Below are 260 nucleotides of genomic sequence, written 5' to 3'. Positions count from 1 at the left end.
GACTTTCCTCCGCGACGGTGATTTCCGGCATCGACGCCGACTGCTGCAGTTTTTGCTCCTTTTCCTCCTTTTCCTTGGCCAGGATGAAGTTGCGCTTGCAGCCGTTCTGGATCTCGCCCAGCAGCGCCTTCTGCGTCTCGATAAAACTTTTCACCTGCCGGCGAAAAAAAAAAAAATTTTAAAAATCAGATCATTCGGAACATTCGGGAATCAGCTGTTTGGAAACAATCAGCTCTGTGGGTTTTTTTTTTTCCTGTTTT

General features: G+C 46.9%; 1 protein-coding gene across 1 annotated transcript in view; it reads right to left on the bottom strand.

Moving 5' to 3' along the window:
• Positions 1-16: 16 nt before the first annotated feature.
• The window catches only part of LOC104465118 (protein phosphatase 1 regulatory subunit 37-like), a gene marked incomplete at its 3' end in the record, with an annotated part of 3,214 nt that continues 2,970 nt past the window's right edge, over positions 17-260 (bottom strand). The window contains exon 6 of the mRNA XM_010078036.1: positions 17-154. Coding sequence (XP_010076338.1) covers positions 17-154 — 138 coding nt within the window. The remainder of the gene's footprint in view (positions 155-260) is intronic.

The sequence above is a fragment of the Pterocles gutturalis genome, unplaced genomic scaffold (assembly GCF_000699245.1).
Source record: "Pterocles gutturalis isolate BGI_N339 unplaced genomic scaffold, ASM69924v1 scaffold26118, whole genome shotgun sequence".
NCBI classification, from domain to species: Eukaryota; Metazoa; Chordata; class Aves; order Pterocliformes; family Pteroclidae; genus Pterocles; species Pterocles gutturalis.
Note: the sequence above shows the minus strand (reverse complement) of the source record. Positions and strands in the feature narration are given on the sequence as shown.